This window comes from Drosophila suzukii, chromosome 2L (assembly GCF_043229965.1).
Source record: "Drosophila suzukii chromosome 2L, CBGP_Dsuzu_IsoJpt1.0, whole genome shotgun sequence".
In the NCBI taxonomy this organism is placed as follows: Eukaryota; Metazoa; Arthropoda; class Insecta; order Diptera; family Drosophilidae; genus Drosophila; species Drosophila suzukii.
In genome coordinates, this window is record NC_092080.1 from 6,786,096 (window position 1) to 6,812,025 (window position 25,930).

The 25,930-nt window shown below is 46.8% G+C and overlaps 10 protein-coding genes across 11 annotated transcripts in view; 5 read left to right on the plus strand and 5 right to left on the minus strand.

The window, feature by feature from the left end:
- The window catches only part of LOC108021082 (serine protease 1-like), a 100,004-nt gene that overhangs the window by 72,387 nt on the left and 1,687 nt on the right, over positions 1–25,930 (plus strand). The window lies entirely within an intron of this gene.
- Drp1 (dynamin related protein 1) lies at positions 89–4,570 on the plus strand. The gene is made up of 8 exons (XM_017089757.4): positions 89–338; positions 1,505–1,649; positions 1,711–2,375; positions 2,686–3,137; positions 3,193–3,532; positions 3,596–3,824; positions 3,888–4,099; positions 4,161–4,570. The coding sequence occupies exons 1-8, from the start codon at positions 237–239 to the stop codon at positions 4,215–4,217; spliced, it is 2,202 nt and encodes a 733-aa protein (XP_016945246.3). The 5' UTR covers positions 89–236; the 3' UTR covers positions 4,218–4,570.
- Arpc5 (Actin-related protein 2/3 complex, subunit 5) lies at positions 4,946–5,804 on the minus strand. Its single transcript, XM_017089758.4, has 2 exons — positions 5,513–5,804; positions 4,946–5,447 (listed from the first exon to the last, which is right to left on the minus strand). Exons 1-2 carry the CDS (start codon positions 5,723–5,725, stop codon positions 5,205–5,207), a joined length of 456 nt encoding a protein of 151 aa, XP_016945247.1. The 5' UTR covers positions 5,726–5,804; the 3' UTR covers positions 4,946–5,204.
- eIF3i (eukaryotic translation initiation factor 3 subunit i) lies at positions 6,007–7,485 on the plus strand. The gene is made up of 3 exons (XM_017090228.4): positions 6,007–6,162; positions 6,334–6,823; positions 6,879–7,485. The coding sequence occupies exons 1-3, from the start codon at positions 6,160–6,162 to the stop codon at positions 7,364–7,366; spliced, it is 981 nt and encodes a 326-aa protein (XP_016945717.1). The 5' UTR covers positions 6,007–6,159; the 3' UTR covers positions 7,367–7,485.
- On the minus strand, positions 7,466–8,190 carry LOC108021493 (uncharacterized). The gene is made up of 2 exons (XM_017090241.4): positions 8,015–8,190; positions 7,466–7,957 (listed from the first exon to the last, which is right to left on the minus strand). The coding sequence occupies exons 1-2, from the start codon at positions 8,099–8,101 to the stop codon at positions 7,565–7,567; spliced, it is 480 nt and encodes a 159-aa protein (XP_016945730.1). The 5' UTR covers positions 8,102–8,190; the 3' UTR covers positions 7,466–7,564.
- Positions 8,624–15,625, minus strand: LOC108021628 (cilia- and flagella-associated protein 44). 2 transcript variants are annotated; one of them, XM_017090435.4, is made up of 12 exons: positions 15,485–15,625; positions 15,270–15,432; positions 13,397–15,213; positions 12,592–13,236; positions 12,433–12,540; positions 12,312–12,350; positions 11,531–12,158; positions 10,476–11,468; positions 9,993–10,415; positions 9,706–9,930; positions 9,327–9,650; positions 8,624–9,270 (listed from the first exon to the last, which is right to left on the minus strand). In XM_017090435.4, exons 1-12 carry the CDS (start codon positions 15,580–15,582, stop codon positions 8,683–8,685), a joined length of 6,051 nt encoding a protein of 2,016 aa, XP_016945924.3. In that variant the 5' UTR covers positions 15,583–15,625; the 3' UTR covers positions 8,624–8,682. The 2 variants fall into 2 exon arrangements, with proteins under 2 accessions (XP_016945924.3, XP_016945925.3); XM_017090436.4 differs by lacking the exon at positions 12,312–12,350.
- Marcal1 (SWI/SNF-related matrix-associated actin-dependent regulator of chromatin subfamily A-like protein 1) lies at positions 15,770–18,886 on the minus strand. Its single transcript, XM_017067948.4, has 7 exons — positions 17,706–18,886; positions 17,150–17,640; positions 16,944–17,094; positions 16,714–16,878; positions 16,373–16,655; positions 16,117–16,311; positions 15,770–16,056 (listed from the first exon to the last, which is right to left on the minus strand). The coding sequence occupies exons 1-7, from the start codon at positions 18,464–18,466 to the stop codon at positions 15,841–15,843; spliced, it is 2,262 nt and encodes a 753-aa protein (XP_016923437.3). The 5' UTR covers positions 18,467–18,886; the 3' UTR covers positions 15,770–15,840.
- On the minus strand, positions 19,168–19,978 carry LOC139352198 (serine protease 1-like). The gene has a single exon (XM_070994280.1). The coding sequence runs from the start codon at positions 19,976–19,978 to the stop codon at positions 19,202–19,204; it is 777 nt and encodes a 258-aa protein (XP_070850381.1). The 3' UTR covers positions 19,168–19,201.
- Positions 22,618–23,488, plus strand: Jon25Bi (Jonah 25Bi). The gene has a single exon (XM_036812716.3). The coding sequence runs from the start codon at positions 22,645–22,647 to the stop codon at positions 23,443–23,445; it is 801 nt and encodes a 266-aa protein (XP_036668611.3). The 5' UTR covers positions 22,618–22,644; the 3' UTR covers positions 23,446–23,488.
- Positions 24,677–25,586, plus strand: Jon25Bii (Jonah 25Bii). The gene has a single exon (XM_036822807.3). It carries the CDS (start codon positions 24,714–24,716, stop codon positions 25,542–25,544), a length of 831 nt encoding a protein of 276 aa, XP_036678702.3. The 5' UTR covers positions 24,677–24,713; the 3' UTR covers positions 25,545–25,586.

Sequence of the window (25,930 nt, forward strand, 5' to 3'; positions counted from 1 at the left end):
AGTGATGGCCGATAATGACATTTTTAGAGCAATCCCCCTTAATTTTATTGCAGCGATGTGGCAGCCCCATCAGTAATCAGTAAAAATTCGTTGTCCAACACTGGCATATTGCAAAAATAATTTAGGTACTCGCGTCAACCAGAAAAACCCGCAAAGAACGGCATTAATGTGCGCGGATTAATCGCCAACCGAGTGGAACGCGATCTTAGGAACCCCAGCACACATCCTCAAACACGATGGAGGCCCTAATTCCGGTCATAAACAAGCTGCAGGACGTCTTCAACACCGTGGGGTCCGACTCGATACAGCTGCCCCAAATTGTTGTTCTCGGCAGTCAGGTAAGCAAATTGCAAAAAATCTGCCAACCAAAAAAAATAAATCAGCCCATTCCCCAAAAGGAGAACTCCCCAAAAACTGGATTATTACGCACATATCTTAATCCTCTACTCTTGCCATTTTCAAGTGCCCGCAAAATTATATAACTGAAAGCGTCTGCCGGCATTTTAGTTGTGTTTTTAATCGATCCGTACTTTGGATGGACCTTACTGTTTTTATTTCTGCCTCATGGTTTATATAATTATTTTCGGCAATGTTTGCCGCCCCCATGGAAAATCAATACCCCGCTGAGTTATACAAAAGAAAAAAACAGCTGCTGATGTGACACATTCCTTCACAAACACATTGCAAACATTCGTACACACATCGCGAACGGATTTGTTTGTATATTTCGATCGCGGCTTTAATTGCACTTTGATTTGCGCTCTGGAATGAATTCCGTATGACTAAATGTTCTCATAAGTCATTGATACCAAGTACAGGAGAACCTCCATAACTACCATATCTAGTCGGTAGATTAATAAATCTTAATGTTTTGAAATTTTCTTAATAATTTTGGTAGTCCTTATCAGCATAATACATGTTTTATTAATCTAAAAGCTTAGATTTTAATTACAAGGACTAATATTAAAAATGTCTCCCTTAAGAAATTAAAAATGTTATTCAATAACATACAATTTGTTAAAAAATATAAAGCTATTTACACTAAGTTTGATATTCTATTAAAACAATGAAGTTTTCTTAAATAAATACGAAGATTCTTTTAAAAAATCCTTTAAAAAAATTTAATTATAAATTCGATTTATAGAATTCCACAAGGACTAATATTAAAAATGTCTCCCTTAAGAAATTAAAAATGTTATTCAATAACATACAATTTGTTAAAAAATATAAAGCTATTTACACTAAGTTTGATATTCTATTAAAACAATGAAGTTTTCTTAAATAAAAACGAAGATTCTTTAAAAAATCCTTTAAAAAAATTTAATTATAAATTCGATTTATAGAATTCCACCTGTCCCGCCAGATAACAATAGCTAATCTCGGGGTTTCCAAGTGTTTCCTTGTTGCAAATGTTTTAGGAGCTCTTCTTATCAGGTCATCGATGTTTATCAGTCACGGTTTTAACTTCAATTAATGCGGTTTCCTTACCACCCTTTGTTTCCAGAGCTCCGGCAAGAGTTCAGTGATCGAGAGCGTCGTTGGACGCTCCTTTCTACCCCGAGGAACTGGGATTGTGACCCGTCGCCCACTGATTCTCCAGCTGATATACAGTCCTCTCGACGATCGTGAGAATCGCTCGGCGGAAAATGGTGAGTTGAAATCCCAGGACCCCAAAAAAAACACATTTCTAATCAACAACAATCTCTTTAGGAACCTCTAATGCCGAGGAATGGGGCCGTTTCCTGCACACCAAGAAGTGCTTCACGGACTTTGACGAGATCCGGAAGGAGATCGAGAACGAAACGGAGCGTGCGGCGGGCAGCAACAAGGGCATCTGTCCGGAGCCCATCAACCTGAAGATATTCTCCACGCACGTGGTCAACCTGACGCTGGTGGATTTGCCCGGCATCACCAAGGTTCCAGTGGGCGATCAGCCGGAGGACATTGAGGCGCAGATCAAAGACTTGGTGCTCAAGTACATTGAGAACCCCAACTCCATTATATTGGCTGTGACGGCCGCCAACACGGACATGGCCACCAGTGAGGCGCTAAAGCTGGCCAAGGACGTTGATCCCGATGGCAGGCGCACCCTGGCCGTGGTCACAAAACTGGATCTCATGGACGCCGGCACCGATGCCATTGATATCCTCTGCGGCCGGGTCATTCCCGTCAAGCTAGGCATTATCGGTGTAATGAATCGCTCGCAGAAGGACATCATGGATCAAAAGCACATCGACGAGCAGATGAAAGACGAGGCGGCCTTCTTGCAGCGCAAGTATCCCACTCTGGCTACCAGGAATGGCACTCCCTACTTGGCCAAGACCCTCAACCGGCTTCTGATGCACCACATCCGCGACTGCCTGCCTGATCTTAAGGTGAGTCTTAACTTCCGAAGTACATTTTAAAGGAATCAAACTATTCCGGTCTTAAAAAATCAAATTTCAACATTTTACTAAAATGATTAACAATAAAACTTTCTGTTTTTGTTTTTTATTGTTCAAAATGTAGAAAAACAATTATTCCAAAATTTAAAAAATTCCAGAACTTCCCATGTCATTCTGCTAAAATTGAGCAACCTATTTTAATCGATCCGTATATTTTTATATGATAAAACAAGAGATTAAAAGCTGATAAGGATACAGAGTCATCCAGAATTAAAAGAAATAACTTCCCATATTTTTACAGACTCGCGTCAACATCATGGCCACGCAATTCCAATCGCTGCTGAACTCCTACGGCGAGGATGTTTCCGACAAGAGCCAGACCCTGCTGCAGATCATCACGAAGTTCGCCAGCGCTTACTGCTCCACCATCGAGGGCACGGCCCGGAACATCGAGACCACGGAGCTGTGCGGCGGTGCCAGGATCTGCTACATTTTCCACGAGACCTTCGGCCGCACCCTGGACTCCATTCACCCGCTGGCGGGACTGAGCAAAATGGACATACTCACGGCCATCCGGAATGCAACGGGCCCGCGTCCGGCCCTGTTCGTTCCGGAGGTCTCATTCGAGCTGCTGGTGAAGCGACAGATCCGCCGACTGGAGGAACCCTCTCTGCGTTGCGTGGAACTCATTCACGAGGAGATGCAGCGCATTGTTCAGCACTGCGGCAACGAAGTGCAACAGGAAATGTTGCGGTAATTGGTCTAGAGATTATTAAATAATAGCAGTTATCATATTTTCCCCCCACAGCTTCCCCAAACTTCATGAGAAGATTGTGGATGTGGTCACACAGCTGCTACGCCGCCGACTGCCGCACACTAACGTGATGGTGGAGAACATTGTGGCCATCGAGCTGGCCTACATCAACACCAAGCATCCCGATTTCCATAAGGATGCCGCCCTGGTGCCCAGTCTGCTGAAATCGGACAGCGATCCCTACTCACAGATTAATATAGGTCAGCGGCGGGGCAACACACCGCGCAACCACATGTCGCCACAGGTCTCGGCGCACAGTGCAGCCTCACAGCAGCAGCAGCTACAGCAGCACCCGAATAGCCAGCAGCAGCAGTATAGTGAAGCACATGAGCAGGTGCCACCAGAATCAGTATTCGTGTATGCATATTATGTGACCCATTTTCGTTTCATGTTCTAGAACCACGTCGGCGAGAACTCGACGTCTTCGATGGCCAGCACTTGGTTGTCAAACATTTTACCACCGGCACCAACGCGTCCGGACAGCCTTGAGAACTCGGCCAGCAATACGCCGGTTCACAATAACATGGTGAGCCCAGTGAAGCCAGTCAATCTGCTGCCCGATGTGCCGGCTAACCACAATCCACGTCGCCTGACCGACAAGGAACAAAAGGATTGCGATGTCATCGGTGGGTTATTAGTACTTATCCATATATTTTAAATAAGTAAACTCAACATGCTTTGTTTTCCAGAACGCCTGATCAAATCGTATTTCTACATTGTGCGCAAATCCATACAAGACTCGGTACCAAAGGCCATTATGCATTTCTTGGTTAACTACGTTAAGGACAACTTGCAAAGCGAACTGGTCACCCATCTCTATAAATCGGATAGAGCTGAAACACTGCTGAACGAGTCGGATCACATTGCAGTGCGACGAAAGGAGGCGGCAGATATGTTGAAGGTGAGCTACACTAGCTAACTAGTTAATCTAGGAAAGTTATTAAAACTAAATCCCGTTTCAGGCACTGACGCGGGCGAATCACATCATCAGCGAAATCCGCGAGACCCACATGTGGTAGGCTGGTCAGGGATTGGAGCAACCCGTTTCGACTTAATAATCCCCACATATAAGCAACATAAAAAACTATTTATTGAAGACGCGTTTAAGCAGAACGAACTCCTTCTTTGTTAAATGTTTCCCCTTCCCGAACACTGAAATATCATCAAATTGCATGCGAGCCTATACTTTCGGGCCTATCATTTTAGCGTACTCCTGCATTTTAATTCGCCTGGCATTTGTCCGTCATCGAGCCTCGCCGCTTTTTAAATTTATAAGAAGTTGTAGATGCCGTGATTGATTCGATTAAGTTATCCAAAGCACTTATTACACATTGAATAGTCAAATAAAGCAGAAAAGGTTGATTCGAACAAATTGAATGTGTTTGGGATGGCATTTGCCTTTCAATCGGAGTCAAGAAAATGGAATGCCAGCTACAAAGCTGACATATTTCGGTAACGTCACCTGTATTGATTAGCTTGAAGTTCGATTAGATAAGCCAATATGTTACGAACCTATATTTTCTAAGTTCAAGGAATTGAATAGGTAGTCCCAGCTTTCTTTTAACAATTCGGCGTGATAGTATTGAATATTGTAATGTAAAGCTTGGAATTTTAATTTATGATCCTATATCCTATAATCCTTTTTAACACCAACAATATAAACACCAAGGTTTTTCAAAATTATGCTACATTTGGGTGTGGCTTAGGCGAGCTAGAAGTGAATCCCTTTAAATGAAATCACTGCCACTCACCTTTCGTAATAAAAACTTTAATACTTGGATACCAGTTAAAATCTAATTTGGAAAACGTCATTTGTATTGCGGCAAAGAAACAGAAGAGGGTTTCAGCTGGGGCGTGGCATATCCCGAAGAAGATGAGGATGTGGTGTCCAGTGCTCCATTCCTGCGTTGATTAAATGCTCCGCGATGCGTGTGAATCTGTGTGTTGTGGGCAGGGGACAGTTAAGATGGTGACTCTATGACCGCCTTTGGCTATGGTAATCTCCTCTAGGCGCGATTTGTGTCGGACATGACCCGCACAATGCAGCCCACTCCTCCCTTGGCGAGGGCCTTCTCGTGCCACTGCAGCAGGTGGCCACTAGATCCTTCCGAAGGGATCTCGAATCCCCTGTATATGTACTTCATCAGCACGTCGATCAGGTCGTTCTGCTCAAGGGTATCTATGGCCTGGTCCATTTGCGTTGACTTGATGGACAGCAGGACCCGCAATGTGATGTTCAGGGCGTGGTCCTGCAATTTCCCGGGGGGATTAGAAGGATTAGTGGTGGTGGATATAACTCGGAGCAGGCACCCACCTTCACATTCTGGTTCTTGCAACGCAGTGGAGCATTTTGCAGGGCACTCAGGAGCGCCTCCACGGATTTTCCCTGGGTCAGCAGCGCCGTGATCTCGTTCTCATCCGGACCCGCCGCCGCGCTATCCACGCCGTCATCCTCCCGGAAGTTGTCCTCGTTGTACTGGTCCACATCGATCTTGCGGAACGCATTGCTGGAGGTGTTTTTGGCCATATTTTCGCTCGTTTCCTAGCACTTTTCTTCCCAAAAATATGAATCACAAAGCCGATTCCGGTAAACAGATGATTGGCAGTACCGTACCACGAAAAATACTAGCGGCAGAATATACCAAAAAAAATACACAGAGAACACAACTTTTGACACAATTATCTAGTTTTTAAATGAACTTACTTATTCTCGTAAAAAAACTAAATATAATTTAATAATTTTAATTAAATCATAGTAATAACTGTTTTTTGCTTGATGTAATAATAAATAATTGGGGTGTTCTCCTTTTTTGTATTCGATAGTGTGACCAGTCTGATATATGCCAAAAATACCCATTTCCACGAACGGGCTACATTTCTTGCTCTTTTGGCGTGTAGTGCTGCGTGGATGTTGTTGCAAAAATATTAGTTTTCTCGCAACAAATAACAATATAATACAAAATGGTGCGTGCCTAGCTGAGGATATCACAGCTAACTTCAAACTGCAGAGCTTGCCCGGGACTTCCAACGATTTGCAGAGTGCGAAAGTCGTGTGGAAACTCCGGGCCAAACATAACCTTAAAAGCGGTCGAAATTGTTGCTAAAATTGTTAATAATTTATTCGTACCTTTCCAGCGTCCGCTGATGCTCCAGGGCCACGAGCGTTCTATAACGCAAATCAAGTACAACCGCGAGGGTGACCTGCTGTTCTCCTGCTCCAAGGATCAGAAGCCCAATGTTTGGTACTCTCTGAACGGCGAGCGTTTGGGCACCTACGATGGTCACCAGGGTGCGGTTTGGTGCTTGGACGTCGACTGGGAGAGCCGCAAGCTCATCACCGGCGCCGGTGACATGACCACCAAGATCTGGGACGTCGAGTACGGCACCATCATCGCCTCCATTCCCACCAAGTCGTCGGTGCGCACCAGCCACTTCAGCTTCTCGGGCAACCAGGCCGCCTACTCCACGGACAAAGCGATGGGACAGAACTGTGAGCTGTTCCTGATCGATGTACGCAACGCCGACTCCTCGCTGTCGGAACAGGAGCCCACGCTCCGCATCCCGATGACCGAGTCCAAGATCACCTCGATGCTGTGGGGTCCTCTGGATGAGACCATCATCACAGGTTGGCAAACCTCTTGTAATCCCCCATAGCATCTTCTAACTATTGTTTCTTCAAGGTCACGACAATGGAAACATTGCTATCTGGGACATCCGCAAGGGCCAGAAGGTGGTCGACTCTGGATCGGATCACACTGCAGGCATCAACGACATGCAGATGAGCAAGGATGGCACTATGTTTGTCACCGCCTCCAAGGACACCACCGCCAAGCTGTTCGACTCCGAGTCCCTCATGTGCCTGAAGGCTTACAAGACGGAGAGACCTGTAAACTCGGCTGCCATTAGCCCCATCCTGGATCACGTGGTACTGGGCGGCGGTCAGGATGCCATGGAGGTGACCACCACATCCACGAAGGCCGGCAAGTTCGACTCGCGCTTCTTCCACCTGATCTACGAAGAGGAGTTCGCCCGACTCAAGGGCCATTTCGGCCCCATCAACAGTTTGGCCTTCCATCCGGACGGCAAGAGTTACGCTTCGGGCGGAGAAGATGGTTTCGTGCGTGTCCAAACATTCGATAGTACATACTTTGAGAACATCTTCGAGTAGTGTGCACACCCAGTAGTCAGTAGGAGGATCAAAGCCGGTGGACTGTAACCTAACCCTTTCACCGGCGCCATGTTCGTTTGCTTAGGGAATTTTCAAATATACGCGAGGACGAAACGAAACGGATCGCATCGTTTATTTTATAACATTTAAGGGGCCAACATAGTTATATTCGAGTAAATGATGTCCGCCTGGAGTAATCTAGAAAAAGGAACGCTTCTTTTGCTTGAGGACCACGGGCTGGCCCTGCATGGCTGCCCACTGGGCCGGTGTGGGCAGGCAGCCAGGCGGAGGAGGCGGTATGACCACGTTTCCTGTGGCATTTGTCCTCACCTCGGCGCGCGAGTCCAAGTGGAGGACCTGTGCGGCAGCAGCTCCTGCTGACGTGCTGGGTCCAGCAAATCCGTAGCCATTGCCATGGTGCATCCCGTAGTTCGGCTGCTGTCCGTTGAAGGGCATCTGCTGCTGCTGGTGGCTGATCATCCCGTAGTATTGATTCTGGCTGGGCGGAGCAGCTCCTCCTTGTTGATATCCATAACCAGCCCCAGTGCCGCCATTTCGCTGGCTTTCTTCGTAGGTTGGCGGAGGAGCTCTCTAGAAAACGGTCGATTTGAAGGGGATTTTTTATTACTTATCAATTTAGCTCTATACCATGGCCATGGCATCGCCGGCATTGCGGTAATCGTATGCGGGAGCACTTCCGTCACTTGGTGGACCCGATTTTGATGGCTTCGACATGATGTATGTATTTATATTTATTTTCGTCGCACTTTGTTTACTTGCAGTTTCTCTGATTCAGAAACAGGGTTGCCAGGCGCCTTAAATCAGTGCTGCCTTTCACTTTTCCCGCCAATTCTAGCTTTTTTCAAACATAATTTTAAAAAAAGAAATTTCGTCATTTTTGCCGTTACATAAATTTTATAAAGTGAAGAATTTATATAAACCATATTTTTTAATTCTTTACTACAGTTTATTAGTAATCTAAAATGTTATATATAAAGCAGACTAAAAAACTCATAAATGGGAAATCACTTAAAAATCAAATTTCAAAAACTTCAGATTTTTACAGTCATCATTAATATAACAAAATAGTTGAAGAAAACTTAAATTATTAAATAATTTTATAAAATACACATAATCATATATTTTAATGCAGCAAATAGTAATACTATGAAATCCTGCTTCGAAATATCATGTTCATATCATACATTTTTTAAAAACTGAAATAGGATTTACGTTTTCGAAATGACAACCGCTAAATACGCTTATAAAAAATGTATTTGAATTTTCCGAATACATTCCAATAAAAAACTAATGCGCTAGAAGGGAAGCCCACTGCTGTGACCAGGCTTTTTCGTGGCGATCCGCACCGACATCGGGGACTCGCAGCTGGGCTGCTTGTACTGGCGCCGCTTGATCAGGTCCCTCTGAATGGAGCTGCCCAGCTTGCGAACCGGAACCGCCGTAATCCCGTCGAGCAAATTCTCGTGGGCGTGCTGCAGCGTGCTCTCGATGAGCTGCTCCACGCCGATGGCTCGAGGATCCACCATCGGCTCACGCTCCAATACGTCCACGATCATGCGTAGAGTCTCGTCGGATTGGAACTCCTCCAAGGGTAGAACCTCGATGAGCTCCTTGAACATGTGTGCCACGATGAAGTGGGTGCGGTTAACAACATCGGCATCGCCCAGGTGAATATGGGCACACAGCGAGTCCTTGGCATGGTCGAAGATCCCTGAAATGAGTTCCTCGGTGTTCACATCGGAGCGTTCGTAGTCGAAGACGGCCACCACCTCGTTGAAGAGCTTGCGAAGCTCCTCGCCACTGATGTGAATGAAGTACTTCTTGGGCACAATCGTCTGCAGGTGCTCCGTAATGCACTCGGCAATGCGATCCGTATAGCGGCCCTTAAAGATGGTTATTAGTAGGATAAAGTAATAATTTTTTAGGGAGCTCTAGTAACCTGGAAACTGTAGGCGGCCTGGCACAAATAGAGTGAAGATCGCAGGGCAAACTTGCGCACATTCTCCGGAGTGGTGCTCTTCCCAAAGAAGCGATTGAAGCTCTTCTGAACGATCGTCTGAACGCGATCCATGATGAACTCATCGGGCATGGGCGGCAACATATAGGCATCCACATTGAGGATGGCCGGGCACACCATCACATCATCGTTTGGCAGAATTTCGTTGGTCACCTGCGGCTGCGCATTGGGATCCAGCTCAAACTCGTAGTTGATCTGGAGAGGCTTGGACTTTAGCCTCAGCGCACATATCTCCCGCTCCAGGCACTGTTAAATATACAATTTTAAGGATCTGGGAGGAAACAACCTAGACAGTACCCACTTCGATCTGCTCCATCAAGGATTTCTCAATGCCCCTTAACTTCTCGATGTCATACGACAAATTCAGTACATTCGGATTGCTCCACTTTGCATAGTTGCGGTTCTGAATGTCCAACAGAGAGCGGAGGATGTTGTTCTCCTCACGGAGCACCGTCATTATGTTAACCTTTTCGGTATTGTTTTGGGTCTCCAGAACCAGTTCCTCCTCGCAGCGGGAGAGTTCTTTCTATAACAAAAGGTTAGGATACTATATTCCCAATAAATAATATATCTATAAGAACTATATACCTGCTTCTCCAAGAGTTCCTTTTCGAGGGCCATCAGCTCATCCTCAGCGTTGGTTTCCAGCTCAAAGATGTAACGTCTCAGGACCTCCTCCTCCAACTCATCCAGATTGACTATGATGCCGAATTTCTTCATCATGGCCTGACGGATCTCCTCCTCCAGGCGCGTTATCTCGAATCGCATGAACTTAATGTCTGTGTTCATGCGCCTCAAGTGTATGAAGTTGATGCGATGCCAGCGCTTGGTGGCCAGCGTCTCCTCACTTAGTTGATCCGCCCGTCGGCGCAGATCCACCAGCATGTCGGCGTCAAAGAGAATGGCTTTGGACAGATCCCGGTAGTCATCGCCCTCGTAAAAATGCTGCAGTTGGTCCATACGCAGGATGGCGCTGATGTTGACCTTGTTGACTTCCTGCTGGCGATTACGCTGGAAGGGGAAATACATACATTAGTAACTAGAATATAAATCCTCTGTAGAACTACCAACCCGAAACTGCAACAAGGCATTCTTCTCGCGCTGGTACACTTCCTCGTGATACTTCATCTTGATCTGCATCTCGGCGATCTCCTTGCGCTTGTTCTCCACATCCCGTTGAAGATCACGCACATTTCGCTCCAGCTCGTGGCGATCGGAGCGCATGGCGAAAGCCAGGTCGTAGAGGGATCGATCCAGGCCGGTGGGACACGTGGCCTCGTCCAGTCGGATGGTGGTCATGTCCAGTGAGTCGAGACTCTTGTTGTCCGCCTGTTGATCCTCGCTGGAGGACGAAGACGAGGAGGAGGAGGAAGACGACTCGTCATCTCCCCTGGCCACCTTTGGTGGACGCCACTTCTTCTTGAAGATGCGTCGCAGGAAGTCGAAGAACTTGTGGCCCTTGACCGTGGTGGAGAAGAGCACCTGGACTGCTATGATCTGCTCACCCAGCTTGTCTATGTTTCGCCTCAGCTCGTCCAACTGCCTATTGGTGGTATTGATGACCACCTGCAGCTCGTTACGGGTACTCATCGCCGTCTTGGCGTTCAGGAGCAGCTGCGTCTCTATCTCCTCGCTGTCGCGCAGGATATACAGCTCCTGGTTTAGACTGTTCATGTAGGCGTTCATGAACTCGGCGTCCAGCTTCACGTGGAACCGTCGCACTTGGAGCTTTTCTACAGCCTTATCGAATTGCCGCACTTCTTCGTCCACTTCCGTATGAATCTCAGCCTGCTCCAGAAGGAGCTGGCGAAGCCATCGATGGCGAGTCTCCATCATGTAGGGTGCCTCGCCATCCTCATTTGTCTCAAAGTAGGCCGGATCACTGATGGGCGGCAGTTTCAGCAGCTCCTCGGTCAGCTCGGCATTGGGAAGACTTTTCTCTAGCATCGAGATCTGTAGCATATTGAAGGCGGTGTATTCGTGCAATTCCGGCACATCCAATCCGTGCATGCTGAAGAGGCTCAGACTGGCCATCGACTTCATTGGCGAACGCATGGCGATCACCTGAGAATATGACATGATTGAATTATTATGAAATCAATATATGATTACGATCTGTAACCAACCTCGTCCACAGAGCGCTCCAGGGTGAGGATGTCGTCAATCTCCCCACCACAGCCGGGCGTATAGTGCTCGATAAGATTTAATTCTGGATACTCCAGGTCCATATCCGTTTCTTGCATCGGTTCCAAGGGCCGGCGATCTGACTCGGGCAGGTAGCTATGGATCACTTCCAGGCGTTTCCTTTTTGCATTGATGAACTGTTCCAGTTCACCCTTGCGCTCGCGCAGATCCAGCACCATCTGGTTGAACGCGTCCACCATCCCAAAGTACTGTTCGCGGCACTCCACGACCTCTATGTACTTCTGGGTAAGCGTCTCCGTGGACTTGGGCTCATAGTCTGCTCCGATCTTGAGCTTGAAGTCACCCAGGTTGCGCTTGGCCTCCTCGATTTGGGCATCGTCATCCGGATGGTTGCGATTGGGGTCTGGCTTCTGGCGCTCCAGCTTGTCCCAGTCAAAGATGCGGCGCACTTCGAAAAGCTGACGTTTCCGGTAGCGAACCAGGAGGCGCATCATCTTCCTGCTAAAGCGCGGTTCGATGCTCTTGGGATCCCTGCCAAAGAAGAATGATTCCGGCGGGGGTTCTCCAATGGATTCGTCTGATCTTTCGGCCACCACAAGGTCATGGAGTCTATGATGAATAAAGTTAGGCATTAGTAAGTACGAAAATAAGCTTGTTGAATAAATCCTTAGTACAAAATACTAAAAACTTGTGGTATAGTGAGTATTTTTGGAATATACATAGGTGCAGGTGCTACAATGTTTAAAGGAATATAAGGCTTACACTTCCGGCTGTTCTGGAACCCGATCCTCTCTGTAAAGGCTGCTTGTCGTGGATTCAAAAGTAATATATTTCGTGTGGAGTTTGTTATACCAAGATGAGATCCCTGAAATGTCACACTTACCCCATATCGTGTTCCTGTTTCAAACGCTCTTCTATGTCCCTCTTAATCTGCTCATGCTCCTCTCCCAGAGCCTGGAGACGAAATGTGGACACGCCCGGAACCTTGGCACTGCAACCACAAATGTAAATACCATAGATTGATATGATTGGATTCACTCACCGCAAGGGATTGACGGTAAAGGGGATTTGAACCAGCTCCTTGAGGAAATGATTGTACAACTTTGAGTGTCCCACCTGGGCGAATTCCAGGTCGTAAGCCAGATCCTCCCGAACATCATCCAACTCTGCCTGCAGTTCATCCCTGATCTGTCGTGTAATACGTTCGTCCAGCAGCAAATCCGTGTCCTTGGCTCGCAGACCCGGAGGTAGCTCCTCGTTGTGCTTGATAATGTCGAAGTAGACGTTCTGCAACTGTCCAATCTTGTTCAGGACATCGCGGTCATGCGCCTCAGCCGCCTCCTGCTGGCGCCGCAGCTCCGCGTTGATCTTCTCCTGCTCGAGGGATGGTGCCTCATCTTCGATGTCCTGAACATGGCTAACTCCCTCCGGCAGGGGAGGCAGTTTATCCCGACGCTTGTTCCTATTGATCTTTGGGCCTCTCCACTTGTGAAGGAACATGTTGCCATCGTAGCCAACAGTGAGAATGTGCTCACCATTGTAACTAGTATCTATTTTGGGAATGACGCCCTTCAGGGCATCGTGCAACGGATAGATGCGGTACTCGGAGAGGTCTGTAAAGTTGTCCGGATTGATGCGATTTATTCGAAGGCGTCCGTTGACGAGGCCAAAAATGATGAAGTCATCGCTGGGGAAGAGGAGGTAAAAAGCATATAAGAATTTTGGATAACACAAGACGAGTTATTTATATTCATAATTAGTTCTTAGCAGAATCCGATACGATAGTAGATATATGTGGTAAAAACTGGAATACTGTAGCTTTACTATTTTGGAGACAGAAAACTTACATAATGCAGTAAGAGTGTATCTCGATATCATCCCCCTCCGCTATGATGGTGGCCCGAGTGGGCTCCGGCGCATTAAATTCCAGCTCATAGATGTACCCAGCATCGTAGCCCGCCATGGACACCCAAATGGTATCCCTTACTGTGTAGCGCAGCCAGATAATAGGGTTGGGCACGGCCGGTATGTGAAGCGGCTCCTCCTCCTCATCCGGTTCGGAATCGGCTAGTGCTGACTCCATATCGATCTGCAGGCCGGGATTGGCCTTCTTCAGCTTCTCGACCTCGTTCATCTTGCGCTCCCGCTTACGTTCCTTGCGCTTCTTCACGTTCTCCCGATGGATTTCCCGACGGATACGGCTTTTGATGGAAACGAATTTCGTACTGCGCATGCGCGACTTCTCAGTTATGTTGTAGGACAGGTAGGTCTCTTCTGCGGTAACCTCAGTGCGTATATTATATTCGTACAACTCGCCACTCTTGCATCCCACCAGGACTACAGTAGGCTCGGTATCGTGCCAGTAGAAGCAGTTGGGGATCGCTGCAAACTGCACGAATCCCAGGGGATGCAAGTCCACAAGCTGATTCGCATCCCGGCTCAATTTGTAGATGAAAATGCTCTTGTCGGCGCTGCCGGTAAGGAGCAACGTGCTGTCTCGGTTAACCGTGAGTCTGGTGATGGGAGATGTGTGCGCTTTGATGGATCTCACTCGCGTCATGGTTGGCCTTTCCGGGTTGCTGAGGTCCAGATACATCTGCCGCAGGATACCGTCCTTAAAGACAGCCACTATTTCGGTCCCCTTCACCGAGATCTGGGTATCTAGCCAGATCACATCGACCCCCTCCGCCGGGAACTGCTTCTCCAGGATCAGGCGCTGCTCCTCGTATTGATACACAAAAAGCTTTCCGCTCTCCGACATGCAAAGAAAGTGCGGCGACACCGGGGACATCTGGGAGGTGAGTACCTTGCCGCCAATGCAGGAATAAAGCTTCCTCGGTTTCTGTGGAACATCGTAGGTGTTGATGTCGCAAAACCAAATACCACCGTTTCCATCCTGGGCATAGTGGGTAAAGTCCGACTCGTCGAAGGGATTGATCTTCTGCATGCAACGCAGCTCCACGTCGGCAATCTTGAACTCATAGATCGGATCGATCTCCACAAACAAATCATCCTCGGGGGGATCGGCCAAGTCAACCGTTTCCCAGTACCAAACTCGCACATAGCCATCCATGCCAACGGTGGTCACCTCACCGTTCTTCATGGTAATCCTGGTTATGGGTTTCGTATGGCATGGCTTGCGACCCTTCCGGCAGATCTCAAACTTAATCAGTCCCGCTTGCCAGAGCAGCATGTTGCCCCAATCGCTGCCAGAGATCACATTCTCATCCGCCAGCATGTACATGGCATAGATATCACTGAAGTCCGTCTTGCCGAAGCGTCCCAGATCTCCCTTTAACTTCAAGCCCGTAAAGGTATTGGCCATCTTCCAGAACTTGATGTGGCTCAAGCCCGAAGAGCATAGCAGGATGGGGTTGTGTTCCGAGAAATGGACGAACAGGATGTCGCTCTGGAAGGACTTGGCGCGAAGGACGACCTCTGCCTTCTCCCAGCGCCAGATGGTTATTATGAAATCCGGATAGCCAGCCTGCGAGGCGAACAACTCCCCAGTCTTGTTATAAGACCCCGCCGTAAAACAGGCCTTGGCTGCATTCAAAAGCTTCACACGGACCTCACACGAGGGATACTCGTAGATGAAAATCGTGGGACAAGGTCCGTTCTCGCCCACCGTAAAGAGGCCAGTGTAATCCGGATGTTCGTTTTTCTGAAAGTCCCCAAAACATATATTTATAATCTATCGATTACACAAAGAAAACTCACCGTGATAAACCCTACTCCACAGCCGTAGACCGTTTCCTGGAAGGAAATCTCCTGACGAGAAATGCTGAAGTAGTTGAGGAAGTTTCCCGAGGCAAAGACCAGCGTATCCGCATTCACCAATACCATGTTGAAGAGCTTCTTGCAGTCGTAACCGAATGAGTGTCTTGAACAGGAAACATCTAGCATGAGCACTTCTTAAAAAAGTTTATACTCACTCTACGCTGATTATATCGCGGGGGAAGGATACGTCGTGCTCATCTCCCAGCTCCTCCTCTTCGCCCAGTAGATCAGATTCCAGCTGCGAGGTGTCCATTATATCTATCTTACAGTTTACAAAACGTTAGCTTATTAGTGTATTTATTTATTTGATACATGTAAAAAGGATTGCTTGAGTGTTTGTTTGCCTGTTGCCAGGGCACTAAAAACCGGATGCCTGGGAAGATTTGTTGACCAGTGGATCATGCGCAGATTACGGTTGTAATCCTATAGTTATTATTACATTATCTGTCATATTATTAACTTTAATTTATTTCAAGTAAACACTAAACAATGCAAGGCTTAAATCCTTATACTAAATATCTAAATCCATAAAAGCCTCATCATCATCATCGTTTAAAAAGGCCGCGATATCCGACTCAGCATTGCTTTCTTTGGCTTTTTCGGTGTTATTGTTCAGTTCACTAGGCGCTTTGGCTGGAGCTGGAGAAAGGTACTGCCTAATGCCACCCTTTTCCGGGTGAGATGGGGCAGGTTTGGCGGGCGAGAAGAACTCTTCGATTTTGTGAGACTTCAAAAGAACAAAGTTAGCAACAGATTTAGTTAATCAAGCCTTCAATATCGATCTTACCGAAGTGGGTGCCGCTGTGTGGGTAGCCTTTTGAAGATTCTCGGCAAAGATGCCCACTTTACTGAGCACCTCCTGCTTGTTTTTGAGCATGTTCCAGATGATATCGTCTGCCGTATTATGGGCCATTAAATAGCGACAAATCACATTTTTAGTTTGGCCAATTCGATGGGCGCGACTCTCAGCCTGGGCCAAGGTCTAAAAGGTATATACAAATTACATCAAAGGGATTTCCAGGTTAATATACGTTTTAACCCACACTAGGATTCCAGTCCAGCTCAGCAAACACGATAATCTCCGCTGCAGTTAGTGTGATCCCTGAATTGCAGGCTTTAAGGGAGAGCAGGGCCACTTTGCAACTCTTTTTCTTCTGGAATGTGTCTACAAAATCCGACCTGAGATCACTACGCGTCTGTCCATCGATGCGTATGTACTGAACTTTCAACGCACAGAGGCAGTCGCTTATGGCATCCATCATGACCCGGTGATGGGCAAAAATTATGAACTTTTTCTGCTCCTTAACCAAGGTTTTTAAATAGGCGCTAAATATGTGTATAATCAATAATATTATGTTCTTTACCACAATGAATATTAAATTACCACACAGCTTTGGCTTTTACTTCTGCAGTGCGTGCATAGAAACGTAGTAGAATCTCCTCCATGGCCCTGCCTTTGCATGTTTTTAGCTCTTTGTTAAAGGCATCTAAGGTATCCTTGGTCTCATCGTTGGTCCAGACTAAGGCGGGATCCAGGACCACCGTTTCACTGCAGATGAACAAGGACATGTTAGGATACACTGCTATAATTTTAAAAGGGTTTCCAAAACCCACCGATTTTTTTCAGCAAGTTGAGGTAACACTTCATTTTTCGTTCGCCTCAGCATATATTTGAGAGTAAGTATAACCTTGAGCTCTTCTAGATTCGATTGGCCGTTGGCATCCCAGCCAAATGTCGACTGCTTGCCATCACAGTAACGAGTGGCTGTAAATGTTTTGTTTTAAAGACTTGAATGAAAGAAATAAAATCTGTTACATACTGAACTCCATAAAACTCATGAATTTGCCATCCACCAACTGGAGTTGGGTGAAGAGTTCCAAGGGGCGGGAGAGAGCTGGAGTTCCGGACAGCAGAACCACCCGCTTGGCTTGATCCGTAAGCCTCTTGGCCGTCACTGTGCACTTGGCCTTGCTGTTCTTCAGCGTGTGCGATTCGTCGAAGATGATGAAGCCGTATCTGCGCTGCAGCAGCTTGTCCTCATGACGCTCCATCATGTTGTAACTGGTGATAAGCACCTGGGATTCGCCCAAATATTGTTGATTGTTATTGAGCACCTGGATGTAGTGGATGGGCACCTTGGGCAACAGTTCCACGATGTGTTTCGCCCAACTGTCTCTTGTAGAGGCTGTGGTGCAGATGAGTAAGGGCCAATCATCCTTGAAATAGTCGGCCACAGCCAATGCCTGATAAGTTTTGCCCAGACCCATTTCATCACAGATCATAATGCGGCCCTTTTGGGCAATGGAAAAGCTTGAAATTGGAAAAAACATAGTTAGTTGCAGGTAGAGGATGATAGAGGTCAATTAAAAGCCTACCACACCCCATCCTGCTGGAAGGGCAACAGCTTATCAGCCAGCTTGGGTTCTATGGAAGCCAAAACACTTCTTTCGGTAACTGTTGGCGGCTGCCGGCAGAGATCCTGCACCTTCTTTGGAATACCAACCATGTGGACATGTGGCTTTAGATCCGCCGCATGGGTGTGCAGGGATTGGTAGTCCGAGAGGTCGAAACTCCAGATGCGGTTCTGGCTTTCGTAGGACCTGGTGGGCATGTTCTTGAACACGGCTATGAGCTTCTCATGATATCCCGAGGTTTGGGCGGCAAACCGATGCGTGCTGACCATGAAGAGATTGCAGGTAATGGAGTTACCGAGTAGCATAGCCATCGGTTTCTCCTTTTCCGGAGCAAGTGAGAGAGTCGGCTTGTTTCGTCCATTTTCTCCATTTGGCCGATGGTAGGGATGTGCGGCTCCTCGTGACAATTCCCGGGCGGAGGTCTGTTTGATTGCCTTCAGAGCGTTCAGGAAGGCGGAGCTCTTGTTGTCACCGGAAGTGGATGCGGTCCTGCTGATCTTCTCCTGCGCTGCAGGCGGAGATCGATAGAAATTCAATGGGGATTTGGCCTGCGGTTGATTGGGTTTTGGCTTTCCATTCGGCACTTGTTGCTGCGCGCTTGTTGGAGTAAGGGCTGACTTTCCGGCGGATGCACTGGCCAGCAGCTGGGACTTCTTGGCCTGCAGCTTGGCCAGCGCAATGCGCTTCTTCTCCGCTATTTCGAAAGAATTGCAAGAGGACATGCTGCGACAGATATTGATATTGACGAAATTTGGCGGAATAACCAAACAAAAACAAATGCATGGCTCAGTGTGACCAGGTGCGTCGATACTAAAAATTTACCGCGTAAATACTAAAATATAAAATATTGTACTAAGCCAATATTTAACCCTCCGTTGTACACCCGGACGCGCACACCCTTGCACTTCACGATGATCGGCTAGAGCGAAAGCGCCGTGATATTGGCACTCGTTCAGGTTGACGGCCCACAGGCTGGGTGTTCTCGGTGGGGGGCCACCGCTGGCCATGGCCGCCAGGTGGGCCTCCTCCTCGGGATGCAGAGTGCACATGCTGCCGCCTCTGGTTCCGTGATCTGCCCACCAACGGAGCACTCCAACGCAATCCTCAGGTGCTCGGCGAGAACGCAGTTGTGTTGTTTACTTGCAAGCAATCAGCTGTGCTTTCACCATTCACACAAAACAAAGCGACTAGCTTTGGGCACTCTCCCTTCTAATCTTAGTATTTTACTTGTCTACGGTATTTCTTTTGGTATTTTTCATGTGTGTAGAAGTTATGTAGAAATGATTTCAAATTTACATTTTGACGGTTAGGTGACCCCGAGTGTTTCGTTAGTTAGACTTTTTCTTGGCTCATGGCTTCCCAATAATCTTGAAAACCATTTTAAAATTGTAAAACAAATGATCGTAACAAAATCGTATAAACGTATGCTTTTCAAATGATCTCTTTATTTAAGAAGTTTAGTAGGAGATACCAGTGTGGTCGCGGATCCAGTCCAAGTGGTAGGTGACGCGCTGGAATCCAGCGGGAGCACCCGACTGGCAGCCGTTGGAGGAGACGAAGTTGCTGACTCCCACCAGCTTGTTACCGTCGTGTGTGACCAGGGGACCGCCGGAGTCTCCTCCGCAGATGGACTTGCCGTCGACGGTGCGGGTGCAGATGGTGTTGTCGCCCACGCTGCCATAGGTCCAGTTGCACTCGTCGTTGTGGACAATCTGGAGGTCGACGCACTGCAGCCAGTCGGGCAGAGGGCTGCCGTCGTAGGTGCCTCCCCATCCGCAGGCCACGGCCCACCACTCGTTGTAGTTGTTGTAGCGATCGTTGTAGCTGGGCAGCTCAACCTTGTTGACCATGTGCCAGAAGTCCACGTGGGGGATGCGGATCAGAGCAATGTCGGCGTTGGAATGCTTGATGAAGTCGCCGTTGCCGACGGTGTGGGTGTACTGGGCGTTGGTGCGCCAGGTGGCTCCGAAGTAGACAATCACGGAGGCGGCGTCTCCGATGCAGTGCTCGGCGGTCAGGACCCAGGTGTTGCCGATGATCGAGCCACCGCACCACCAGCCTCCGCTGAAGCCAAGACCCACGGTGTAGGGAGCCTTGCCCTCGGGGGCGGCGTAGCCGTTGGTGATACGGCCCTCCATCTTGGTGGCCTTGGGCAGGTCCTTCACGAAGACCTTCTCGTCGAAGGCGGCGGCCGAAGCCACGGCTAAAGCCAGGATAGCTAGGAACACCTTCATGTCGATGATGATACTGAATTATGCTCCCGGGGTCTCAGCTTTTATACGCAGTCCTAACTGGAGCTACAAGTGGTTCGTAAATATCCCTTGAGAGGCCCATAAATGATTTCAGTGATAAGGAACCAAGACAGGAACCAATTTCCGTGGTCCCCATAAGTTCCATAAATCCGTACTATCAAAGCAAATAAAACAAATAATTATTGGAAATGCAGATTAGAAGTTAAACGTTGAAAAAATGTACAAATCTTTATGTACTTTTCATATTTATGGTGATCGCATTTGATTATAATGCACCGAAATGGGCAAAGTTTTTGGAAAGTAGACTGTCATTTTCGATTAGATTATATATTAACCTAGACTTCGGAGCCCTCAATGAATATTAATGGGGGTCCAGTGCGAATCTTTACAACAATCGTTCTCTTTTGTTTTAGTGTTTATATCATCTTATTGATTTCAAAACATACATCAATCTATTGAATTTGATTATCTGATACAAGACTATTGATTAGGAATTAAACGGAAGTTTCCAATTCATAGGAACATCAGTTATAACATCGCGATCTGAAGGTGGCCCGGCGCATGGTGTCCCTGTGGACGTCCTTTGCAACAACAGGGGTTCCCCAAGCACCCGGTCTGCCCACCTGGCCGACGAAACTGGACCCTACATGAGGATCGGCCGCACCGTCACTTGTTGGCCGTTTTGATGTGAAATGCGTGACAATTTGATCCATACAATCGTCACCGGCTTTTTGTGCATTATAATATAGAATGGCCAATGGTTCTTTTGCTTCGCCTTCACACGCTTTATTATAATGAACGGTTGAAAGTAAATTAACCGCTCTATTCTTTTTCGGCACATAGCTGCAGATTGAAACAAGGTTTTCATGAAAACCAAACAGCGACGAAAGCACAGGTCGAGAATTGTCCTTCTTCATTTCTGGTGGAATGCAGTGTTTGTTGGCTCGTACGGTGCAAGTCCAATGGAAGCGAGGCGCTTAGCTCCATTCAATGTGACGAAAAAATTATCGGCTATTATTGTACGGCCACTGTTCGCATATCGGTTGGACAGCTGTATCATCACATTTTCCCCTTGATCAACTTCACGCTCTTCCCCTTCTGATCGGCCACAATATAACTTTCCTTGAAAAGGATATTTTGTTTTCGAGTCACATGCTCACCAGACTTTTATGCCGTATTTCGCCGGTTTCGATGGAATATATTGCGTGAACTTAGTTCGGCCGCGATATGGAAATAGTTGCACGTCAATAGTAATATTTTCATGCGGATCATAATTATCTCTGAGGTTTTCATTTAAGAAACTCCATATATCTCAAATGGGCGTAGCTTTGTCGGTTCTTTGGCGAAATTCACGTGTTCGACCGTTATCAAAACGAACATATCGTGTCAAAATCCTGAATCGATGATACAACATCGCTGCTCGAAAGATGGGCAAAGCATTCGTACGCCACAAAACTGCCGCTTTCTGCACATTATTGTGTGTTACACCCATAGCCAAAAGAATACCGATGAATGCATCGAGCTCAGTGCTAGTCAAATCAATCCAAGATCTTTGTTTTGAATTAGGATGCGCTTCATTTCATTGTTGAACGGCGTCTCTAGCATATCGATTTGTTTCCGTGATGATAATAAATGAAATATTGGGTGTACAAAATTTTTTGAATACCTCAATAGGAACGGAATTTTGCTGTTTAGGCCCAGAGCGAAAAATACATTATATTCCATATGTTTCCATACATTTTGTATAGTGGTGTAACTTTTTAAATCCTTTTTTCGTCCTGTTCCAGGACCCTTTTTAAATCCTCATATGCATAAATCGATAGAGAATTAAATTTTAGGAAGCTACCTGGAAGGCCAAGTCGCTACCTATAATAGAAATGTGTTAAATTTACGTTCAAAGTCAAAAAAGGGTGTCCAACGGAGGGTTAAAGGAGGTATTGTAAAGGTTATAAGCTGGCTCCAGCTGGAGTGGATCCGCGACAACTCCTCTGTCGCTTACTATTAATCTTTTTGGAATAAATATATGCATAAAAAATTACTATAGCGGTTTTTATGAGGTTTATTATTCAGCCTACCTATGTATAAACTATTAATAATAATGTTGTCGGGAAGTTAAGGTTTACAGATAAGGTAATTCCTGCAAGTTTTATAACAGTCCAATATAGTTTATTAAAAGAGGAAAGAACAATTGAGTCTGGATCTATTGTTCTTCCGATACAACGATCATTTAATAGATTCGATTTGTCAATTTATAGGCTTTCTGAAAACATTTAAAATTCTTTGGTGTTTTTTTATCAACATATCAGTAACACTTTAATATTTTATCAATAAAAAACTCAAAAATATCATTAAGCAGCCTAAAGAATGTAAGTCAATCTGGGCAATAATCTTTGCAAATTGGTATATCTGCAGGGCTATATGTATGAACTTCGGCTAACCTGGTTTTCCCATGGGTCCCCTTGCTAGAAATTAAAATTCAGCTATCTATGTAGATGTTCCTAGGCGCGTTATCAATTAATTTTCATGGGTATCAGAGATGGACCCATACAGATAGGACATCGCCGAGTGGGTGCTACTCCAGACAATGATAAGGGGGCGAAATAAAAGCAGTGGGAAGTCTGGAAGAGAGCACAAGTGATCCATTCGCCATGAAAGTGTTCGTTGTTTTGGCTCTGGCTCTGGCCTCCGTCTCCGCCGAGGTTGTCCAGCAGGTCCACCCCAAGGATCTGCCCAAGGACACCAAGATCAATGGCCGCATTGTGAACGGATATCCGGCCACCGAGGGCAAGGCTCCCTACACGGTGGGTCTTGGCTTCAGCGGCAACGGCGGCTGGTGGTGCGGTGGCTCGATCATCGCCAACGATTGGGTGCTCACTGCTGCCCACTGCACCAACGACGCCAGTCAGGTGACCATCTACTACGGAGCCACCTGGCGCACCAACGCCCAGTTCACCCACACCGTCGGCAGCGGCAACTTCATCCAGAACCACAACTGGCCCAACGAGAACGGCAACGACATCGCCCTGATCCGCACCCCCCACGTGGACTTCTGGCACATGGTCAACAAGGTGGAGCTGCCCAGCTTCAACGATCGCTACAACATGTACGACAACTGGTGGGCCGTCGCCTGCGGTTGGGGTCTGACCACCGCCGGCTCCCAGCCCGACTGGATGGAGTGCGTCGACCTGCAGATCATCAGCAACTCCGAGTGCTCCCGCACGTATGGTAACCAACCCGATGGCATCCTCTGTGTGTCCACCTCCGGCGGCAAGTCCACCTGCTCCGGCGACTCTGGTGGCCCCCTGGTTCTCCACGACGGCGGTCGTCTGGTGGGAGTCACTTCCTGGGTCGCCGGCAACGGATGCACCGCTGGCCTGCCCTCCGGATTCACTCGTGTCACCAACCAACTGGATTGGATCCGCGACAACTCCGGCGTCGCTTACTACTAAGCTCGATTATCACTTTTTTTAAATAAATGAAATGCATAAAAAATGTATTGTCGGTTTTTATACAGGTTTATATTAAGCCAACGGCTTAAGAGCTATGAACAACATTGTCTGAAAAATGGAGTGGCTGATTGATAGGTTATCTACCCGAAGGTTTTAAGTATTAGGACATTTAAACAAGCTTTGATATAAACGAGTGATGGAAAAGCAATACCTGTGTTATAAGGATAGTTACGTAAGAGCAGTCACTTATTAGTTAAGATAAGATATATAAATAAAAAATGAAATTGTGAGTGAAAAGAGTCATATTCTTAATTCTGAATTCCACAAAAACAACGTGTTGAATACACAAATCTTTCCACAAAAATATTCATCCTGAGTTTTAGAATTTTGGAGTCAATGTCGACTTTTCTAGTAAAACTCGATAAGAAAATTCTTAGCATTCAAATTTAAAAAAACGACTTTAACTCAAGATTTCGAAGATTATCTATTATAATAAATAATAATTACTTACGTAATACTTTAATGGTGAAGCTATCCTACAAATGTATAATTTATAATTTGCCTACCTGTGCATAATTTTTATAATGACTGTATGGTATACAAATTTATTATCTATGCAGTTTAACTCCAATTAATGTAAGTCAGTTTTAAATCTATTATAATAAATATTTATTTTATGCAATTCTTTAATGGTGATGCTATCCTAATAATGCATTTTTTCACATAATTGCCCACATACTTGTTAAAATAAATGGATACTGGCTTAACATTTATGAAACCACTTTTAAAATCGCACATCTATACTTCACTTTTTATAAATAAAGTTCGAGATGTATAATGTTTTAATGTGCATTTTAAATTTGTAATACCTTTGATTGTCCAAACTTCCTGTGAACTAATGGCCTTACAAAGGATTTAATCTGTCTGCGTTTCTGTTCGAGTGTTCCAATCAGCTGGTTTGTTGTGGCTCAGGGCATGAATGGGCGCTTATCAAGAGATCAGCTCCGAGTGGTCGATAAGGCAGCGCAATCTTTTGATGAATGAGTGGCAAGTGGAGGAGTGGAAATGAGTGCCCTGTAATGATAGTACCGAATGTTGGAGGCGTGCGAAATTCAGTTGATAAGATTGCCCCGGCCGAAGTGGACTGAACTTTCGAGTGGTAAGGATGATCTCCATCTCCACCGATATGACTATCTCTAGTGGAATTGCGGGGTATATAAATCACTGCCAGTCAGCCGGAGTATCCAGTTGTACTCGAGTAAAACAACATGAAGCTGTTCCTAACTGTCCTGGCCGTGGCCATTGCCTCTGCTGCCGCCCTTCCCCAGAAGGCGCAGCCTGTGCCCCTGAAGGATGCCGTCGTGGGATCCGGATCCGGTTCCATTGAGGGCCGTATCACCAACGGGTATGCCGCCTCCGAGGGCAAGGTTCCCTACATCGTGGGTCTGGGCTTCAGCAGCGGCAGCGGTGGCTGGTGGTGCGGTGGCTCGATCATCGGCAACACCTGGGTGGTGACCGCCGCCCACTGCACCCACGGTGCCGACTCTGTGACCATCTACTACGGTGCCCTGTGGCGCCTCCAGGCCCAGTACACCCACACCGTGGGCAGCGGAAACTTCCGTCAGCACTCGAACTACAACACCAACAACCTGAACAACGACATCTCGCTGATCAACACCCCGCACGTGGACTTCTGGCATCTGGTCAACAAGGTGGAGCTGCCCAATGGCAACGAGCGGTACAACAGCTTCGCCGGCTGGTGGGCTTTGGCCTCCGGATGGGGCAGGCCTTGCGATAGCTGCGGCGTGTCCGACTACCTGAACTGCGTGGACTCCCAGATCATCGACCGCAGCGAGTGCTCCAGTGTCTATGGCACCGATGTGGTCACCGACAACGTCATCTGCACCTCCACCCCCGGCGGCAAGTCCACCTGCGCCGGCGACTCCGGCGGCCCACTGGTCCTCCACGACGGCAGCAAGCTTGTCGGTGTCACCTCCTTCGTGGCCGCCAATGGATGCACCTCGGGTCTGCCCGATGGATTCACGCGCGTCACCAGCTACCTGGACTGGATCCGCGACCACACCGGCATCTCCTACTAAGCAGCTTCGTTTCGGTTTTTAAATAAACTGTCTTGCATATAACCAGAGGTTGATTTATTTATTTGTAAGGGAGTATACTTCTTGAAATGGGTTTGGGATCCTAACTGGGTTAGGTTTTATATTTCAGGCTGTGGCTTTTATAATATTTACAATTATAATGTTTAGAAACATAAATAGTCTTAGGTTTGAGGATCAAGTTTGTTTTTGGCGTCGTTTTGTTGAAAATCTTCCAGAAACAATACTTATCCTTCTTTTTGGTTTTAATATGAAAATGACTTAGACACTTAGAAATCTTCGGTCTGTTTAAGATTTTTAAAAGTGTTTGCTTTTAAATTAAAAAATATTATTAATCTTTATTGGTTATGGGGCTTAAAAAATCCTATCAA

What these genes read in the sequence shown, in the direction of transcription:
- Arpc5 (XM_017089758.4), bottom strand. Translation starts at nt 5,725, where the DNA reads ATGGCCAAAAACACCTCCAGCAATGCGTTCCGCAAGATCGATGTGGAC. An exon ending in GCAAGAACCAGAATGTGAAG is followed by an intron (nt 5,448 to 5,512) that starts GTGGGTGCCTGC and finishes GGGAAATTGCAG; the next exon opens with GACCACGCCCTGAACATCAC.
- LOC108021628 (XM_017090435.4), bottom strand. Translation starts at nt 15,582, where the DNA reads ATGGACACCTCGCAGCTGGAATCTGATCTACTGGGCGAAGAGGAGGAG. An exon ending in TGGAGCGCTCTGTGGACGAG is followed by an intron (nt 11,469 to 11,530) that starts GTTGGTTACAGA and finishes TCATATTCTCAG; the next exon opens with GTGATCGCCATGCGTTCGCC. An exon ending in AGGCCGCCTACAGTTTCCAG is followed by an intron (nt 9,271 to 9,326) that starts GTTACTAGAGCT and finishes ACCATCTTTAAG; the next exon opens with GGCCGCTATACGGATCGCAT.
- Jon25Bii (XM_036822807.3), top strand. Translation starts at nt 24,714, where the DNA reads ATGAAGCTGTTCCTAACTGTCCTGGCCGTGGCCATTGCCTCTGCTGCC.
- Marcal1 (XM_017067948.4), bottom strand. Translation starts at nt 18,466, where the DNA reads ATGTCCTCTTGCAATTCTTTCGAAATAGCGGAGAAGAAGCGCATTGCG. An exon ending in TTCCAGCAGGATGGGGTGTG is followed by an intron (nt 17,641 to 17,705) that starts GTAGGCTTTTAA and finishes TCCAATTTCAAG; the next exon opens with CTTTTCCATTGCCCAAAAGG. An exon ending in CAACTTGCTGAAAAAAATCG is followed by an intron (nt 16,879 to 16,943) that starts GTGGGTTTTGGA and finishes GTTCATCTGCAG; the next exon opens with TGAAACGGTGGTCCTGGATC.
- LOC108021493 (XM_017090241.4), bottom strand. Translation starts at nt 8,101, where the DNA reads ATGTCGAAGCCATCAAAATCGGGTCCACCAAGTGACGGAAGTGCTCCC. An exon ending in CCGGCGATGCCATGGCCATG is followed by an intron (nt 7,958 to 8,014) that starts GTATAGAGCTAA and finishes ACCGTTTTCTAG; the next exon opens with AGAGCTCCTCCGCCAACCTA.
- eIF3i (XM_017090228.4), top strand. An exon ending in GGATGAGACCATCATCACAG is followed by an intron (nt 6,824 to 6,878) that starts GTTGGCAAACCT and finishes TGTTTCTTCAAG; the next exon opens with GTCACGACAATGGAAACATT.
- Jon25Bi (XM_036812716.3), top strand. Translation starts at nt 22,645, where the DNA reads ATGAAAGTGTTCGTTGTTTTGGCTCTGGCTCTGGCCTCCGTCTCCGCC.
- Drp1 (XM_017089757.4), top strand. Translation starts at nt 237, where the DNA reads ATGGAGGCCCTAATTCCGGTCATAAACAAGCTGCAGGACGTCTTCAAC. An exon ending in TTGTTGTTCTCGGCAGTCAG is followed by an intron (nt 339 to 1,504) that starts GTAAGCAAATTG and finishes CTTTGTTTCCAG; the next exon opens with AGCTCCGGCAAGAGTTCAGT. An exon ending in ATAGTGAAGCACATGAGCAG is followed by an intron (nt 3,533 to 3,595) that starts GTGCCACCAGAA and finishes TTCATGTTCTAG; the next exon opens with AACCACGTCGGCGAGAACTC.
- LOC139352198 (XM_070994280.1), bottom strand. Translation starts at nt 19,978, where the DNA reads ATGAAGGTGTTCCTAGCTATCCTGGCTTTAGCCGTGGCTTCGGCCGCC.